At 36.8% G+C, this 15387-nt stretch overlaps 1 protein-coding gene across 33 annotated transcripts in view; it reads right to left on the reverse strand.

Annotated features, from left to right (window-relative positions):
• The window catches only part of Dst (dystonin), a 436897-nt gene that overhangs the window by 99820 nt on the left and 321690 nt on the right, over positions 1 to 15387 (reverse strand). For all 33 annotated transcript variants that reach the window (XM_015487875.2, XM_048805541.1, XM_048805534.1 and 30 more), the window contains 6 exons: positions 9841 to 9964; positions 5570 to 5778; positions 4621 to 4938; positions 3963 to 4129; positions 2112 to 2268; positions 1103 to 1229 (listed from right to left, as the gene is read on the reverse strand). In XM_015487875.2, the coding sequence (XP_015343361.1) occupies positions 1103 to 1229; positions 2112 to 2268; positions 3963 to 4129; positions 4621 to 4938; positions 5570 to 5778; positions 9841 to 9964 (1102 nt within the window). The remainder of the gene's footprint in view (positions 1 to 1102; positions 1230 to 2111; positions 2269 to 3962; positions 4130 to 4620; positions 4939 to 5569; positions 5779 to 9840; positions 9965 to 15387) is intronic.

The following is a 15387-nucleotide window of genomic DNA, read 5'->3' on the forward strand; positions in this document are numbered from 1 at the left end:
TAAAATAATTAATACAAAACAGGATTCCTTTTCTTTAAAACAAAACAAAACAACACGTTGACATTTCAGGAAATCTGATTAGTAGAGAAAGGAGAGATCATCTCACCACATATAATATGGGTTTTCCCTGAAATGGGATTAATAGAGTGGAATAAATGGTTGGTTGAGAAAGGCCCAGCTGGAACATCAGTATCACAATAGGGACAGCTGGAGGCCTGGCCAGGCTAGATAGACCACAGAGGGGACCCAGAAACTCAGAATAAGGTTAGAGATTTGCCTTCTATTTTTGGATTTTCAAATCTCAGTAGAGTATGTTTTAAAAACTATACCCACAACTCACTTTAGATTGATTTTACAACAAATATTTACACGTTGACTCTCCCCTTCTGTTGAGGAGGGGGGCTCACCATGACCAAACTGTGATTCTGATATGTTGGCTTTGAAAACATTGTACAGAATAAAGTGGATAGGAATAAGTAAGAGCAGTCCACTCTACAGAAAAGAGCATGTTTCCTCTCCTCACTTCCTTCATAGGTAATTAGAATTGTTTAATTAAATATTATAATGAGAATAGAAATACCTCAAATAGAATTTCAATATTTCCATTTAATTAAGGTAAAAACAAAAAAAATGAATTTTACCTGGCCCCACAGTATAATGCTTCTTATTCTAACATATTAATTTGAATACACTTCATTTGTATCTTTTAATAAAATGAAACATGAGAGGAATTTGAGATTGATTATTACAGATACTTTCCCATGACAGGTTTTAGTGTGTTTACAGATGCCTCCTATCTTGCCACTTTCACTTTGTATTTGTCATTTGTATCATATATATGATTTTGTTTTTAAATGGACAAAATCTAAGATTCAGATAATCTTTCCAAATATTTCTCTTTGCTTACATTTGTTTTCCTGTGGTAAATTCGGGAAATGTTTTTGTTTTGGAGAGGCAGCCAAAGGACTAACAAAGGACAAACTACTAATCAGTAACTTTTAGCTGATTTACTAATCTGTGCATTCACTTAAAATAACACACAAATAAAATTAACATGAGTGGCTCCAATTCTTAGTTTTTGCCTTATAAATAAAGTACATACCTGATTTAACTGCTGCTATTGCTTTCGCAGGGGTAGTCACAGCACTTATAAGGTTACATAGTGAGATCCCACTGTTATTTACTTTCTGAATCTCTGGTGATTTTAAATTCCACTTTTCTTGTAATTTCTTGAGATATAAAAACACATTATTTTTCAGTTTTAATATCTTCAAAGTTGCACATTATAATTCAATTTATTAAGCATATCTTAAAGCAATGACTACAGGCCCTGATTTGTGGGGCTGTGAATGGAAGAAAAAGACACCATCCCTCTTTGTTCCCACAGCCCAGGTAGCTGTTAACACTGTTAGCAGTGAGAGGGAAATGAGGTACAGCCTATTCTGCATTCTGCTCCTAGCCATGGTGGAAGTCAGGCTATGCCTGGTTCCAAAATAACTGTCAACTGTCAGTGTGTAAGACTACTAGGTACCAGCCAAGTTATAAGATGAAATTCAGTAAGAACAATAAAAATAAATTAATGGGAATTCAGAATTCCATTTCACTATTAGTTTTAATCATCAAAATTTCAATGAATTTTCAAAAACATAACTTTCCTCAAATTTGGAGAGGAAAACTGCCTTAACTGGTTGTAGTTTTTATGACTTTCAGTCAAAGGACTAATGACTTGTGCAATTTGCAAAGGAAATTCAAATAACTTATATCTTTGAATACTGGTTGATATTCAAATTCTGAGTGAAGAACAGGATCTTTTACTTGCTATTATAAGAAGTTGTATGAAAATTTAAAAATGAAGTAGAAATTTTTTGGGGAAAAAAAATTGGAAACTAGAACAGCAACTCATTAAAACATCTTTTTTTTTTTAAAGCTTATTAACTGAAAGTTTAAGTCCTTCCTCAAAAGGATCAGTTAAACCCATATCATGATTCTCAAAGATAACTAAAACATACAGTACATACACAGATCCAACTTACAGGATTTTAGATTAAGGAAACTATCTTTCATTACCAACATAGGCAAACAAAAAATTAGTACTAGATACAATGAGTCACCTTAGTTTCTTCCAGGGATTTTCCTAAATCCTCTGCACCAAAAGAAGGCTGCACGATGGGAACTTGCTCTGTTGTTTCTTTTATCCAAGACTTCAATGATTTAACAAGGGCTTGGAAAGCTTCCAGCTGTTCTTGACAAGAAGTTACAGCTTCTTTCCTGGTTAACAAAAATCACACCAAAATGTAAACCATAAAAGGAGATACTCCAAAGGAATAATTACTAATCAATAATTATTATTTCAATATTGGGCATAACATTAAAAAAAAAACTTCCATGCACAATCTGTTACTTTGACACCAGAGAAGAAATTTCCTAAGTGAAATCAGCTAAGTAACTATTTGTCTCTTCCTCAGGCAAAATTCATAGATAGGAGCAGTCAAGAAATCTGCAACCCATATGTAAAGACACTCTCAAATGCTACATAAACTCTAAGACTACATAAACAACTTTAACATTAATTAGATTCAATGAGCTTTGATCTGTCCAGTTTGTATGATGCTTAACACCAGCATGCAAAGAACCAGAAAGGAAGTTGTAATATCACCAACAGGAGGAAAACATCACACCACCTAGTGGTTTCTACACTGTACTACCATCACGTTAACGGATGAGTAAACCAAGTGCTCCTGGAAGATCAGATTTAGGTCTCAAATTGAGATGAAACCTAGTGACTAGAGAATCTTATTGCCAACCCCCACCCCAGGCCCCATGGAGACCCAGGAAGCTTCACAGTGAACTACAGGGATCTTCCGGTATGCTCAGCACCAGGAAGGGAGCACACAAGCCAGCACAAGAACTATGAGTGTGGTGACACTTGGCATGTGGATGACACGTGTACATATGGGAGTGTGTGGAATACCAGATAAGAACGTGCTACAGCTGGAGTAATTAATAAAGGCTCTGTGGTTTTAAAGTTGGACCCATTTGAAAGAATAAATAACCTACAGATTACTTAAGGAAACCAAGAACACTTTTTATGTGCAGTATGAATTAAGTAACATATGAGGAGATGGAAAATATAGCTCTGTAAGTAATATGAACAGCACCTAAAAGTTTTAAGTGGAGAATTCTAAAGAAAGAAAGAAAAGCTTCTGAAAGAGACATGGCCATTTTCTATCTTTTAGAGGGTTTTCCACATAAACCTCAGCAACAGCAGATGTGTATTCTAAAGTAACATGAGGTCAGAAATGCAAAAGTTCAGTCACAAGGTTTATCACTGTATAGCTTTTGTAGTTGAAGTTAGGTTTATTCTATTCTCTTGTTTCTTCATGGACTCATGGATCAGCTACTTTGTTTTATTTTTGTTTTTTGGAGACAGGGTCTCATTAAATTGCTGAGGCTGTCCTCGAATTGTGATCCTCTTACCTCCATCACCTAAGTCACTGTCATCTATTCTTTAAAAAGTAAACTGTTATTTAAAAAGGAAAAAAAAGGCCATTAAAATCTATATGGAAATTATACACAGCTTATGAATTGAGCCCAGAAAGCAAAGAATCATGAGCTATCTTTTCAGGTTATTTCTGTCTTTGCAAATAAAAATGTGTTATTTGACAAAGGCTTGAGGGATTACAGTGAATTTAAATCTTTTTCAGTAATACATTACCATCACCATTTTTCATACATAATGCTTTCCACTTTTTTGGAGGAAGCATTTGAGTTTTCCTCCAAAGCATTTTAAGAAATAATATATTTAATTTTAATAGCAAAAATAAGTCAAAATATAAAAACAGGTAATAACTCTACTTATTCTTAAGTTTTTGAAATTGTTTAAGTTATCTGCACAAGTAAATAAAAGAAACTCATCTACTTACTATCAACCAGAATAAAATAAATTTTCAAGTGCTACTTACTTTTCTTTGATAGTTTCCTCCATTTCTTTGAATTTCTTTGACAAGTTATTTGTTTTTTCAAAAACCAGAGCCTTATCACCTGGTAAGCCATGGCTGGATATCTCCTTCAGGAGGTTATGTAAAACTTCAAGATCTTTCTTGTGTTCTAAGAATTCAGAAGTTGACTCCTACAAAACATTTAGATAACCAATATAGATGTTTCTGTATCCTAAAGGGAATTCCATTAAGTGGTATATACAGGACCAGAATGGCTCTATTCAGAATTTCACAGAAGAATAAATCTGCCTGGTCAACACTCTAAACATAATATGCAGATAGGCTATTTGAAAGAGAATAAAATTCATTAAATTTTAAAATGTACTCTATATTTTGTTTCTTTCTGGTTTGGTTTCTGGCATGTAAGATGATATTTATAATATCTGTGATATGTATGATAAGTGGTATTTATTTTTATATGATAGACAAAGGCTTTAAGGCAAAGATGTGATTTGTAGCTTTTAAGGGAAGAATACATAAATCTTTTGTTAGTATACAAGCAATGAAAATGATAATTGATATTTATAATTGTATTTATAATTATAATTCTGCCAATAAATTATGAGTTTGCTTTACTTATTAATCTCCTTGCTCAGTCTCAGGACTATTAAGGAAGACATACCTGCATATACTGAGACAATTCAGTAACATCTTTGCCTGGCACATCTACCTCAGAAAGAGCCTGAGTTTTTGTTTCTAAAAATGTCTGGAGCTTTTCTGAGAGGTTCTCAAAGAGTTCGACTTTGGTTTTCAGCTCCTCCATTTTGGCAAGTTTTTCTTTGTGTTTATGGCTTGCTTCTGAAAACCGAACAGATAGGTCCTTCATTTTAGCTTGCAGTGAGGAAGCAGTGGATGGATCTGTTGTTTCCATAAATTTCTTCACTTTTTCATTCATGGTATTTATACTGCTCTGTCGACCTGCAATATCCTGTTCCAACATCTGAAATACACCAAATATTACATACGCTTTATAGTGATGTTTACAAAAAATGCCAGAGTTTTAAAAATTACTATTCATAACAACATAAGCTCGAACAACTTGTGACTAAGAAGGTTATTAGTTGAAACTAAATGACAACTTTGATTTGTCCCCTGAGGAATCCCATCCCAAATCTCTTCAAGGGAGAGTGGAGAACAGCTGGCTGGTTGCTCGAAAGAAGCAGGAGGCTGCTGCTATTCAGCAACCCTTGGGAACCAATGGAGCCTGGGGATTAGCCATGGTCCTAATTTTTAAATGGCTAGACAACAAGAAGATTGATCTGATGAACCTCATGTGCAGCTGGCTGAAGCAATGACAAACAAGACAGGACTCAATTTAGGTATAAGCCCTCTCTAATAAGCAGTATCCATGAAAAAGTAAATGAAGCCCTTTCTATCCTCTATCACAGAAGAATCATTGCACACACTTGAGTTTGTGCAAGCACTGCTTTTCACACTATATTATATTCAGGGAACATATCCTCTTCTGTATCCTTAAATTTACGTTAAATCTACCTATCCTTGGAGTTTACAAAACTGTTTTTTTAAACTATCAATGAAATTTTTTTTTGCTTTTTAAAATTGTCACTTACAGTGTTTTTACTGATGAGATCCTGAAGGGCTGCAGAGTTTAAGGGCACTTGACCTTGTTCTTTCAGAGAACTTTCCACACTTCCCATCCAGTCCAGCATTTCATCTAAGCCATCCTGCACACTCAGGGAGCGGGTCAGGGTTATCTGGAGTTTTTCATTGCGTTCACTAACAGACTTGGACAGATCATCATATCTCCCAACAATGTCATCTAGTTCAAACAGAGCAGGAAATGTTAACCATAAAGCTCTCTTTGCCCTATTCCTTTTCAAAACAACACCAAGGTGAATCATAAAATTTCCATACAAAAGCTGGAAAAGGGAAAAGTTTAAATGATAAATTCATAGTGCCTAATCAGATCACTGTCTAAAATCTTAAAAAATGAAGAAAGAAAAGAATCTAGTAGAAAATAAAAAGTTAAAAACAATTTTTAAAGTTTTATTTGTATACTCTACATTAGGAAAGAGATTTTTGGATTTATTAACATTCAAATTGTCCAAAAGAGATGAATGATCTGAACAGCAAATCTCTGAAATAAATACTAGGTCTCAATCTGGCATTTCAAATTGGTAATACTTGTTAATATAACTATTTGGATAAAAAAATGAGTCATAAAACTATTCTCAAGAGATGTATGTACTCATCAAGAATTAACCTTTACATCTAAAATTTATCACTCTCTCACTCACTCTGTCACACATACATATGTGCTAAGCTCCTGTCATTCTTCATAACCTGAAAAAGCATTAAAACTGGCAGATGCAAATGAATTAAGAAACAGGACAACAATGAAAATTCAATCAAAGGTGCGTTAGGCTTCTAAAGTATACACAAAGGGAATTTACTTAAAAGTTTAACAGCAAACAAAATGAGGAAATTACAAACTCAATGAGCTAATCTTTACTTTTAATTCTAAAGTTGCTGAAAGATTTAAGAAAAAGAAAAACCCTTCCAGCTTAGTTTTCACTTGAATGTAAAGCTCTTCCCTTTAGCATCCTAGCATCTCATTGTAAGCCACTGAGAAGTTCAAAGAATAGTGCTCTTTGATGTATTCACTTCTCTCTCTCTGGAAAAACAATCTTGTTTTAATTGTGAATTTAATTTATCACTTATTGTCCAAGAATTCAAAAAGTATTTTAATTATTTCTGAATGCTTTTACCTGATAACACCATAGATGCTTCAGTAGAAAAAAGCCATGACCTGAAACTCTATAAATGAAATATGTTACATTTGTGTTTGGTCCATGGAACACAATCCAAATAACAAAACATTATTTTGGGTTGTTCTAAAGATGTGAGAAAAACAGCTTGACAAATTTTCACTGAATTGAGGTGTTAAGGTTAAGGGCTTGGGGATGTAGCTCAGTGGGTACAGTGCTTTCCTAGCATGCTCAAAGCCCAATCCTCAGTAACACACACACACACAAAAAAAAAAGAGAGAGAGGGGGGGGTGGAGAGAGAGAGAGAGAGAGAGAGAGAGAGAGAGAGAGAGAGAAATGTTAACGTTCTGAAAGAGACAGTCATGCCCCCAGTACCAAAACTCAGTGTTGGATCTGATGCTTCCTTTCGGTGGGGGTGAGAATGCTGAGCAGGGAGGAAAGAGGCATATCACAGGCACCAAGAGGCAAAACAAGCAGCATGAGACCTAACTCAAAGCCATGAGCAAAGTTACTCTAAACTGCAGGTTGAGGTTTGCAGGTGAGCTGCTCCTCACCTGGGCAACACCTGGACATCAACAGCATGAGTGACATCAGCGACTGTTTAGTCATGATATGCAATTTCCCACACCATCAGGCATTTCCATATAATTAACACATTTTAGTGTTATTGTTTGCTATGGACTGATTATTTATGTCCTCCTCAAATGTACATGTTGAATAAAGCCTAAGCCCCAAAGTGATAGAATTTAGAGGCAGAGTCTTTGGAAGGTATGATATTGTGATATATTTAAAAATACACATTTGATCTCTGACTATGGCTTCCTGATTTTGAGCTCTTAAAATGTCCTGAGTAATAAGAAACACGAGAAAAATCTTTTGTTCTGATATTTGTTGATCCCACTTCCTGACACAGAGCTCCTAAGACTTTTATAATTTCCTGAGTGACAGGAGTGTCTTGACAGGACTCCTAAATCTCTTGAAATTTCCTGGGTAAGAGAAGCATCTTTTGTTCTAATGAGGTGACTCCTGTGGGATGCTCCTTGATGGCTTCAGGATGGGGCTGGTTCTCAGGGGGACAGATCTTGTGACTGAGAGTAAACTTGCATCCTCCACCCTCTGACCTCCAGGGAGGCAGACGGGCTGAAGTCTGAGTTGACACCCATGTCCAAGGATCTAATCAGTCATACCTATGTTAATAAAACCTCCTTTAAAACATAAAAGGACTGGGTTCTGGGAGCTTCAGGATAGCTGAACACATAAAAGTTCTGGAGAGTGACCTGCCCAGAGGAGCGAGGGAGTACTATGCCCCTTCTCCCCTACCTCACTCTGTACATCTCTTCAATTGGCTGTTCAATATCCTCTGTAATACCCTTATAATAAATGGGTGAATATAAATAAATATTTCCCCAAATTATGTGAGTTGCTCTAGCAAATTAACTCAATCTGAGGTAATCATGGGAACCTCAATTTATAGCTGGTTGGTCAGAAGTACAGGTCTCAAAGTGGGAACTGTGATTGGCATGTGAAGTGAAGGAGGCAGTCTTTTATGGGACTGTAGGATCTGATGCCTTGCCAGGTAGACAGTGTCAGGTTTATAGAAAGCTCAGCTGATTTCCACTGAAACACTGCTGGTGTGTGGGAAAAACCCTTCTGTATCAGTTCACAAAAATAGTCTGTGTTGGGCTGGGGATGTGGCTCAAGTGGTAATGCATTCACCTGGCATGCGCGGGGCGCTGGGTTCGATCCTCAGCACCACATAAAAATAAAATAAAGATGTTGTGTCTACCGAAAACTAAAAAAATAAATAAATATTTAAAAATTCTCTCTCTCTCTCTCTGTTAAAAAAAAAAAAAAAAAAAGAAATAGTCTGTGTTGTGTTTAGTGATGTGTGAGAAAAACACTTAGGTTTTCCTATCTCTTGGAGGAGGTAATTGGTCATGAGAGTGGAGCCCTCTTGAGTAGGACTGTTGTCCTTATAAGAAGGACATGAGAGAGATGATCCCTCTCCACCATTCTCTACCATGCAAGGAAGGATCCATCAAGAAAGTGGCCATCTATAAATCAGGAATAAGGCCCTTTCCAGGACCATGACTTACTGGCACCCTGATCTTGCACTTCCAGACTCCAAAACTATATTTGTTGTTTAAGCCATCCACTCTATGCCTTCTTGTAACAGCAGCCTGAACGAAGACACTATTTGTTCTGTATTTCTTAGTGAAAAATATTTTTACTGAACTAAATTCTTTATTTTAGTAGCCAAAACATATTTTAGAAAAAGCTACAAAACAAAATCTACTATCTACTTATTTTTTTTTAAGTTGCTGGTCTTCTTAGAAGTCAGAAAGATCTTTGAGAAATTCCTCTGATTCCTCTGTATCCTAAATACAGTTTCACACATTATGAAATAATGCCAGAGAGAAACTTCAAAGTCTTAATGTAACATGAAATTTAAACAACTAAAAATGAAACCATGTACCCTTAACAACGGTGGTTACAAGGGTGTGGGAGGGACTAAAATGGCTATTCAAATAACAGAAATACAATTAAGATAGTCTTTCTCTTTCAAGTCCCAATAGCAGTGGTCTCTGTATGGATGTATGAGATGGGGACAGAGGAACAAAATGTTAAAACTGCCATTCATACTTTCACCTTGTATCTTAAAATTCTGTTTTGTTTTTATAATTATAATACGTGTGAAAATACAGTAATATGTGCACATAATTTATAAGTATATGTGTTTATAGAGGGGGCAGGTTGAAATTATTTATTGTTACAGGCATCTGATCAAAAAGTTTGGATGAAAAAAGTATCCGCCTTCTACAGAGTGGCTTTTGAAGCATAGAGTTCTATTCTTCTATTCACATAAAATTTCCACTCATATTTTACTTCATGCTTTATCTTGGTGAAATATATGTCCAATCACCTGCTGTGAACATTATTTTTTTAAATTTCACACATGCACATATAGAAATATATGATTCCCATATCCTGCATAACCATTTCACAGAGAAGGACCACAAGTAATACAATATATACATTTTCTCTATGTTTTTTAGAATATCTGCCTTTAGAATTTACCTATGAGAAAGGAAACAAGAAAATGAATTTCTTACCCAGAGTTTTCTGGATCTCGTTTTTGGCTGGAAGTGAAGATCCCCCGGAATCTAGAAGTACTTCAGCTGTTTTTTTCAGTTTCTCTATAGCAACCTGCTGACTTGATATCTGTCCTTGCAGAGCCTATGGGATTAAACACTTTCCAATTATACTCAAGAAGACTAAATAACAGTTTTCCAATATGGAAAAAAATGATTTACAATATGATAAAGTTAAACCAGACAGAGTAAACTTTCCATCATATAAACTTTCATCATTATAAACTTACTCTGGAGTTCTTAGAATAAGGCCATTATAAAGCTGCATTAGCAAGAAAAGCATCAGCCAGCCTGAACAACAAAAAATCAGTCTTGAAATAAACTATCAGCCTATGTTCCTAATAATGTTCCGGTTCCTAACCTTAGAATCCTCTTAACTGTAGCCCAGGTTCTCCCTTAATCCTCATTTCTAGGCTTTGACAACAACTCCATTACCAAAGAACATCTAGGGCCATCTCTTACTCCAGGTAAGGAGAAGTTAAGGACTTCCACACCAGTAGGTCCTGACTCAATACCAAGTTATATTTATGTTTGTTGATACAATAAAAATTACCAAACATCTATCAAGAAGCCTTGCTATATTCCATGAACACAAAAATAAAATAGACACAAATCTTACAGGAATTGTAGTCTAAGGCAGGAAGTGACAAGCACCAAATATGAGTAGGGAAAAAATGCTACTGGAAGTTGAGGAACAGAGCAACTAGGGAGGGAAACAGGGCCACTGCCATGGTGGTGCCACTGCAATGGGGCCTATGGAGACTGTGGATGTGGGGAGGGAGAGCACCTCCCCCAGAACAATCAGAAGGCACAAGGGTGGGGGCATAACAGAAATCAGGCTGAAAAGGCCTCAAAAGCCAGGCCAAGGGCTTGCTGTTGTATCTGACAGCAATGCAGACTTATTCAGGGCTTTTGATTAAGTGTCGAAATGTTCAGGGCTGTCCTATAGGAAGGCTAAATTTGTAGCAATTCATGGGAAAAATCCAGTGGCGGGGGAAAAAGCAAGCAGAGACCAGTCAGGTGAGGACCACTGAGGACTGAGCACCACTGCACTATCTGGTCTGTCAGGGCTGATAAAGTACAATTTGAGTCGGGAATGTCTGAGGACTCAGGATCAATACAGTAGTGGCTAACTACAGTGATTTTTCAAATGAAATAAAATAAAATTTAAAATTCAATTCCTCAATTGCAGAGCAAAATAGCCCCCAGTGACTAGTGGTTGCCATGGTAGGCAGAGCAGATGACAGAACACCTATCATCACAAAATGCCCCATTGAGGGCGGGAATAAAGCACAGAGGAGCCAAGAGGAGAAAAGCAGCCTGAGTTTTTAAGCCCAGGTAACACAATTGTGTTCACAAATTTATAAGCCTATTTGGGAGTTCATGACTTCAAAGAGCTTTCTGGACTTTATACAGAAAGAAAAAGCAAAGCTGGCAATGGAGGAGACCCTGAACACAAATGGCACTAGATATAAAGCAGAAATCAAGACCCCTGAGGAGACCACTAACGGAGAAAGTCCAGAAACACGAGAGAAGGAGATTAAGCAGCACCATGAAGGATACTTCTGTTTATATGACAGGGAGAGGAGACTGCACAAATGTGATCAAATAGGTAGAAATGGACCCAGAGTAATTCTGACCCCAAGGAGAGAGAAAAATGGGAAAGTGTCAACTGGTTCAGAAATATCATGTAAGGCAAATGATAACAAACCCTTGAATTTGCAGCACAGAGGTACCTGCAGATCTGAGTAAGCAAATGCAATTCAACTGTGAGAGTGAGGAAAAATGGTGGGAGCAGAAAGTCTCCCAGAAGCTAGTTCTAGATTCCTAACACTCCTGACAGACCTCTGCCCAAGTGGGCTGGCAGGCCCCAAGCTTGGCTTATCTTCATTCACCAAGGTACTTGAGCTCTACTCTGCCCAGCATTCAGATCTCAAAGTCCCATATGTTTAAATGGAGATTAACTCATCTCTGGTCATGGGCCCAGGTTCCCAACTGCTTCTTGAATGTTTCCATCTGGGTGTAAACAGGGACCTTAACACTCATTAAAAAAAAAAAAATCAAAATCTGAACTCATCTCTCACTCCCCACACCTGTACTTCCTCCTAGGTTAAATCTGATTACCTGAGAACTAAACCTGGAACTACTTCTAGACTCCATCTTCTCTTAAACCTTTTCCATGTGCAGATCAACCATCAAGTCCAGACAGTTTACATGCTTTACACTTTTTTAAAGTCAGACCCCTGCTCTGCAGTCTTCGGATCACTGCAGGGTATTCCCTCATGTGGATCACTGAAGAATGACTCCTAACTGTGCATCTGTCTCCAACAACTCCCCTGAGAGAGACCCTTATGTGTTTTATCTAAAGTAGGTTATCTGACCAAATTGCTGTTCCAGGAACTTCCCTTCGTAAGGCTAAGATTTGAGCATGCTATAAAGGGCTCAAAGTAATTTATTCCTCCATTCTATCTGCAATCTCCTCTTTCTCCATTTCCTGTTCCAGAAATGCCCAACAACACAGCTATTTCTTAGCTATTTGCTCATGCTGGACCCAATGCCTTCACATCTCTACACACTGGCCTCTTATGTAACCTGCACACCCCGCCTCCTTACCTAGTTGTGTAAGTACTCTCCTGGGAAGTCCCATAAACATACTGTGAATGTTATCGCCTTGATCTGTCTCTTCTATCAAACTGCCACCTATCTGAGAACTAGGAATTCATCCTAATCAGCTTTTTATTATCCATGCATAGCCCAGCATTTACCATAGAGCAGGCCTCGATAAAAGTTTCTGGAATAAGTGAGTGAACAAATAAGTAAATAAATGAAAATATCAAGTGTAAGACCTAAAAGGCCTTCTTATATGTCAGCATTTTTTTTTCATTATTTAAAATAAGTGCTTAAACCTAATAACAGAAACTTGAACTAATCTTTATAACACAAGAAACTCTAATACACACAGGCAGCCCACGTAGAGGTAGAAAGGCCCTCCCAACCCTGGCCAACAAGGGATCTGTGGTCAGAATAACAGATCTGACCTGCTTCCAGAGGAAAGAATCTACATCAGAGTAGATCTATTTGGGAAATTCTCCCAGAGACTTAGTAACAGAAAGTAGAGGAAATTCTTGGAGACATGAACTTTACCTACAATCAGACTGAAATCTGGGCCATAGGGACAGCTTATTTACATCAAATGTTTATTTAAACAATGAAATAAAGTTAAGGAAATTTGTTGTTGTTGTTGTTATATTTGAGTTCCCCAAGGACAGAGATAGGGTTTTAATAAACCTTAACAATGTCTTCACAAAAGTTAACAATGGACCCAGAATGCAACCGATTACTGAAAAGAGTAAATATATGTAAAAGTTACGTATAACTTTTATATGGTTCTATAAAAACATCCAGTGCCAACCAGGCTTACATTATTATCTTAACATGCAATATTATCTTAACATGAAGGAATGGATTATAAAAGAATCTCTCTTCTTCGCTTCTCCTCAAAATGTCCCATGCCTTTGCTCTCCATAATTAAATAAAAAAGAGTTAATATGTATGAAGTTGTAATGTAATGAGAATCATGTTTTATATAACTACTTTGTAACAAAACTGAAAATTAAATTATTTAAATATATGTCTTATTTTGAATAGATTTCAATGGAATTAGCATCCATGACACAGAATACAAGATTATGACCTTGGTCTTCTTGCCTGCACCAGAAAAGGATGGAGCCTATGAAGCTGAGGGCCCTTTTCCAGGTCATAAAACTTTCCTGGTTTACCACCACCAGGCTCAGTGCAAGCCTCAAAGGGCTACATCATTGGTCAACATGATTTGGCCCTGTGGCCGATTCCAAACCTAGGCTTCCAGGCTGGTCTCCGAATCCTGCCTTCTATGCCTCTGAAGGGGCTAAAATCTTGTTTTATCCAGTGATTTCTCTGGAGGGGATCTTGAGGAGTGTCCTTGTAGCCTAGTGGTATCTGACTACTGACAACACAGCTAATAGTTTTTTTTTGTTTTGTTTTTTTAAACAAGGCCAATAACAACATGCTATTGGATAGAAATATTTCAAATGAACTAATGAGGCCCGCCAAAATTACATTTGTTACACAACAGAATATAAGAAGAAGCATGTAAGGGAAGGAAAGATTGATTTTTATACAGGTGCAGTTGTACACACCTATAATCTCAACTACTCAGAAGGCTGAGGCAGGAGGATTCCAAGTTTGATCTGGGCAACTTAGTGAGACTGTGTCTCAAAATAGAAAATAATTTTTCTGAAAAGCTAAGGATATAGCTCAGTGACAGAGCATCCAACTTGAATTCAATCCCTAGTACTGGGAAAAAAATCTGTAGTAGTCTTAAGTGTTTATCTTATTATTGAAAGAAATAATCATTAAATATTAATAGATACAAAAGAAACAGACTATCTAATCCTCATAAAAGTCCTTACTATATATGGAGATCATCTGTAAGAAAAACAAAACATATGCCGGGAACAGCTTCAACTGCACATTTAATTTTTAAAGTTATGCTGTGACTTAATTAAAATTCATTCTCCTTTGAGATAGCTCTCTCCTCTTTGTATTTCTTTGACTGCCTTTGGACTTGAGGAGCTTTTTTCAACACTAACCAAATAACTTTTTTCTATTCTAAAATTAATCTCTGTATCAGTTTAATTAAAAAGCTTAGCTATCCTTTGGGTCTTTTTTTTTTTAATTTTGCTCTAGTTACATAAAAATTACTTTTATATAGGCCGTAATCCATTTCCTAACACAGATCTAACTTTAAAAAATTGCATTTTTACACTAGAAACACCTAACTTAAAAGATATTTCTATTATACTAAAATGCCTAACTTTCTAATTAAACGTAATATCATCAATCTTAGTTAAACTATTGGCATTTCTCATCAAAACAATAGCCTTAAGTGCCACAGTATCTCCTCTGCCGTTGGCATTTATGCTGCCCTTGAACACATAATCAGTGGGAACTGAAAACTTAATTAAGAACCAAACAAAAATCAGGACTGAAAATGCACATTGAAGGAAGGTAGCAACCACAGGGGGGCTGCATTAATCTGGGGACACCTACCTGGCCCAGGATACTGCCTGGTGTGCAGGTCAGATGGGGTGAACGCTCCAGCCCAGGAAAGCAGCAGTGCCCTCGGCCCTCTACCCACTCCCTGCTCCCAGCCTTCACTTCCACACACTCCACAAATGTCTTACTGCTTGGCTTTGATCTGCCACATTTACCTTAGCTAAGCAATCACCAGTCTCAGGCAATACTTGACTTTAAGCTCAACTAATAGGGGACCTGTTTTCCTTGTTAATGGCACAATGGTGGTTCATGACACTGTAACGAACAGGCAATTATATTCTAAAAGGCAGTGTACTGAAAATTTTTTGTTTACTTTCTAGCTAGGGTAGCAATTAGTTGCTGCTACCCCCAACTAAAAGAAATCATTGAATAGTTTATGAATTAGAACTTTCTAATTCAAAATTATTGATT

The sequence above is a fragment of the Marmota marmota genome, unplaced genomic scaffold (genome assembly GCF_001458135.2).
Source record: "Marmota marmota marmota unplaced genomic scaffold, marMar, whole genome shotgun sequence".
NCBI lineage: Eukaryota > Metazoa > Chordata > Mammalia > Rodentia > Sciuridae > Marmota > Marmota marmota.